The sequence below is a fragment of the Cupressus sempervirens genome, chromosome 5, assembly GCF_028749045.1.
Source record: "Cupressus sempervirens isolate cs-2001-9-10 chromosome 5, ASM2874904v1, whole genome shotgun sequence".
Lineage (NCBI taxonomy): Eukaryota > Viridiplantae > Streptophyta > Pinopsida > Cupressales > Cupressaceae > Cupressus > Cupressus sempervirens.
In genome coordinates, this window is record NC_143122.1 from 426617852 (window position 1) to 426621965 (window position 4114).

General features: G+C 38.9%; 1 protein-coding gene across 1 annotated transcript; it reads left to right on the forward strand.

Moving 5' to 3' along the window:
• The first annotated feature begins 970 nt into the window (after window positions 1-970).
• Window positions 971-3882, forward strand: LOC149556610 (laccase-12-like). The gene is made up of 6 exons (XM_089831003.1): window positions 971-1178; window positions 1290-1441; window positions 1694-1938; window positions 2167-2289; window positions 2372-3310; window positions 3495-3882. The coding sequence occupies exons 1-6, from the start codon at window positions 1032-1034 to the stop codon at window positions 3623-3625; spliced, it is 1737 nt and encodes a 578-aa protein (XP_089687129.1). The 5' UTR covers window positions 971-1031; the 3' UTR covers window positions 3626-3882.
• The last annotated feature ends 232 nt before the right edge of the window (window positions 3883-4114 follow it).

Consider the following 4114-nt stretch of genomic DNA (forward strand, 5'->3'; position numbering starts at 1 on the left):
TATGTTGCAGTTCCCTACTATAATTAAATCTTTCAACACATTTTTCTTCAGGTAGACCATTTCTTTTTTGCGAGTAACAAAAAATAGAAGAAGTAAATGCGACAACTTTTCCTACAAATACATGCTCTTACAAAATCATCTCACTTTCAATTCACTTCTTTAATCACTCTTGAAACTCCATAACATTTCAAGATACAAGCTTTAAGCTTTTCCCTCCGTCTTTCTAACTTCATCTCTACCTTTAACCTCTACCACCTAGAAAGTAAATATTCTAATGGTAGGGACATGATGCTTCGCAGCTCTTATTCAAGTATGAAAAAAGAATACATCGTATTAGATATATTACTCATTCTATTATTTTCCAAATTTTCATCCAAATCTATTTAATCAATGTAACTAAAAATCTAATGAAAGAAAACATTCTCCCCAATTCAATAGATTCCCCAAGACAATAGTAAACAAATTAAAATCCATAGAACAAAACATGCTAAACTATTATTCTTTGAAAGTAAAAGTTCAACTATCATGTCTTTATCCACCCATTCATATATGAGTGCTAAGTTTAACTTTGGATGCTATTATGCACTAGAGACATCATATTTTATAGGCACATCAAAAATAATAAAAGCATGCTAAATTAGTATCATTGAGTATGATGAGTGAGGAATTTTTAGTTTTTGCTCTCAACATCAGCTGCTAGGTAAGTATCCCGTCAGTGTCAACTTCGGGAGGGAAACAAACAACTTGCAATGGAGTCTCTAATAAGATCCACGTAGAAACATGTCTCATATTAAAAAATTCAATTGCCGCTGACCTAGTTCTTGAAAGCGGCCCCCGCGGGCGAGATGGAATATAATGTTTGTTGTTTGTTGGCGAACCATCCCATCCAAACGCTCACCTACCCAACAAATCCACTTTGCCCGACACTCTACGAGCCTTAATTTCACATATAAATATTTCATCCCTCCTCACTATAATGCAACGCAAATTCAGTGCTCAAAGTTAAGCTAGGGATCAATTATATTTCTAGTATGGACTATGCACTGTTCAATCAGCGTTTCTCTGGATTCATGGCTTTTCTGCCTATGCTTTTTCAGGTGCTTCTCTGCATTGTCTTTCTTGCTCCTACGGCCCTGGCTAACTCGGTGCACAATCACACTCAAACTCACACTTTTGTTGTAAGTATCTCACAAGCTATATAAGATTTCATGTTTTTGAACTCGTAAAGAATAATGTGTGCCCATGACTGTCACTTATGTTGATACTGAGGCTTTTCTGCACCATTGCAGCTTAAATCCAAGTCAGTGGTGAGAATGTGTCAAAGGCACACAATAATCACTGTAAATAATCGGTTTCCAGGGCCAACGCTCTCTATTACCAATGGAGAGACTCTTATTGTCAAAGTAATTAATAAGGCTCAGTACAACGCTACAATTCACTGGTGTGTTTAACACTAATCCAACATTTTTGTTGTTTTAGTAATATGTTCATATTATCAGATTTCCACAATCTATTTGTAAAATAAAATAAATTGCTTTTTAGATTCGATTGTGTATATTTCTTTATCATCAACATTCCAGATCATACTACATGATCTATCATCAGAATGAGAAAGTGCAGGATCATACTACATATTGTTTTAATAATATGTGTTAGGATTATGTTTCTGACACTTGCGTGCCAATTGTATCAGGCATGGTGTGAGGCAGATGCGTACAGCGTGGGCTGATGGGCCAGAGTACATAACTCAATGCCCCATTCGGCCTGGAGGGAGTTACACATACAGATTCACCATTAGCGGTCAAGAAGGGACTCTCTGGTGGCACGCTCACAGTTCATGGCTGAGAGCTACCGTTTATGGAGCCTTAATTGTCCGTCCTAAGACAGGAACACCTTATCCCTTCCCAAAACCCGATCAAGAGGTTCATCTCCTGCTAGGTGTGTATCTTATCTGTTATACAAACTCTAATCTCCATATACCTTTTTCTTCTTCACCGGAACGCGCACTAAGCTTTATTTTAAGATTAAAAGTGTTAAATAGTCAAAATTGAGTTATTTTTTTCTAGTTTCATTTTCTCCTTAGTGTGTGATGTTTAAGAATGGCCTTCCTCCCCCAATGTATGATGTTTAAGGATAGCCTTCCTCGCCTAATGTATTTGTAAGCAGGGGAATGGTGGAATAGAAATCCTATAGATGTGGTGAATGACGCAACGAAAACAGGGGCGAACCCCAACGTCTCAAATGCTTTCACTATCAATGGGAAGACAGGAGATCTCTACAAGTGCTCAAGTGAGCGTGGTCATATTTATTATTGAATCTTTGATTCCGTAACTTTTTCTAATTTGCTGATAGATGAGATTGATGAATGCAGAAACATTTAAAGTTGGTGTGAAGGCAGGAGAGACTAATCTGGTACGTGTGATCAACGCTGCACTCAATACTGATCTGTTCGTGGTGATTGCAAACCACGAGATGACTGTAGTAGGCGTGGATGCTTCGTATACGAAGCCCTACAAAACAAGTGTTCTGATGTTGGGTCCTGGCCAAACCACAGATGTACTCGTATCTTTCGATAAATCAGCAGGAAGTTACTACATTGCAGCCCGAGCATATGCCAGCGCTCAGGGAGCCCCCTTTGATAACACCACCACCACTGCCATCTTTGAATACAAGAAAGCAAGATCTTCCCCTGTTATGCCCCAACTTCCATTGTATAATGACACACAAACCGCCACCAAGTTTGCTAGGGGCCTTAAAAGCTTGGCCTCACAAGACCACCCTGTTTTTGTTCCTCAGACTGTGGATGAGAGTCTTGTTTTCACGGTGGGATTGGGACTCATTCCATGCCCAAACAATTCATGCGGAGGTCCCAATGGAACAAGATTTGCAGCGAGTATGAACAACCACTCATTTGTTCTTCCATCCACTACATCAATTCTCCAAGCCCATCATTTTGGGATCAAGGGAGTGTTCGGCAATGGCTTCCCTGACACTCCTCCGGTGCAGTTCAATTACACTGGACAAAACATAAGCAGGAGCATCTGGGCTCCCCTGAAGACGACCACTGTGAAAGTGTTGAAATATAACACGGCGGTGCAGGTGATTCTTCAGGGGACTAATATCTTCATGGGCGAAAGCCACCCAATTCATTTGCATGGATATGACTTTTATATAGTAGGATCAGGGTTTGGGAACTATAATGCTGCAACAGATCCCTCAAAATTCAATCTTCTGGATCCGCCCATGCGTAATACTGTCAATGTTCCAGTCAATGGCTGGGCTGCTATTCGATTTGTCGCTGACAATCCTGGTAAGGATTGTTTTTGGTTTCTGGATTCGATTGTGTGTGTTTTTTTCATAATGGTTAACAATATCAGAATTTTGTTTCTAAATTCGATTGTATATATTTTTTGTCATCGACATTTCGAATCACACTATGTTTTTCCATATTCCTGTAGTAGTCTAATTTATTTTATGATTGTGTGGGTGTGCAGGAACATGGTTTTTGCATTGTCACTTGGATGTACACATTGGGTGGGGTTTGGCCATGGTTTTCGTCGTCGAAAATGGAGGAGATTACTTATCAACTCTTGAGCAGCCTCCTCCAGATCTTCCCATATGTTAAACTTTGGCACAATTTCTCTTCTTTCCTCGCTTTTTTCCCCGTTCCATTGAAATTGATCTTGGATTATGAAGTCGATTACTTTTATGTTCGACGTCTTCCTATTTCTATTCTTGTCTGCATCTTCTGATATCTGCAGAACGGGCGTTAAATCAGAAAGCTTGCTTTTCCTTTTCTTTGTTGATGAGTTTTGTGATGTTGTGATAGGAAGTGGATCCGATTGTATTGTTGAATACAATACAAAATTATCATTTTAAAAAGCTTGTGCAAAAATTGAGACTAGTTTTATTTAATAATCTACTACTGAGGGGGTGCCGATTTTACGGGTGGCGAGATTATTTTACAGTAATGAATGATATCAGTTTATTTACTAGTTTAGAAAATAGAGGAAAAGAGGAAGTTCGCTATAGCTTCATGATGTGCTATCGAACTGTATTTACACTTGCAGACAACAATTTCTAAGAAATAGAGACATAATGGGATCCAAGCTGT

Bases quoted from the DNA above. Each gene is read 5' to 3' on its own strand.
- LOC149556610 (XM_089831003.1), top strand. From the start codon at position 1,032: ATGGACTATGCACTGTTCAATCAGCGTTTCTCTGGATTCATGGCTTTT. The intron at 1,179-1,289 runs GTAAGTATCTCA...GCACCATTGCAG, and splicing joins CTCAAACTCACACTTTTGTT to CTTAAATCCAAGTCAGTGGT. The intron at 1,939-2,166 runs GTGTGTATCTTA...ATTTGTAAGCAG, and splicing joins AGAGGTTCATCTCCTGCTAG to GGGAATGGTGGAATAGAAAT.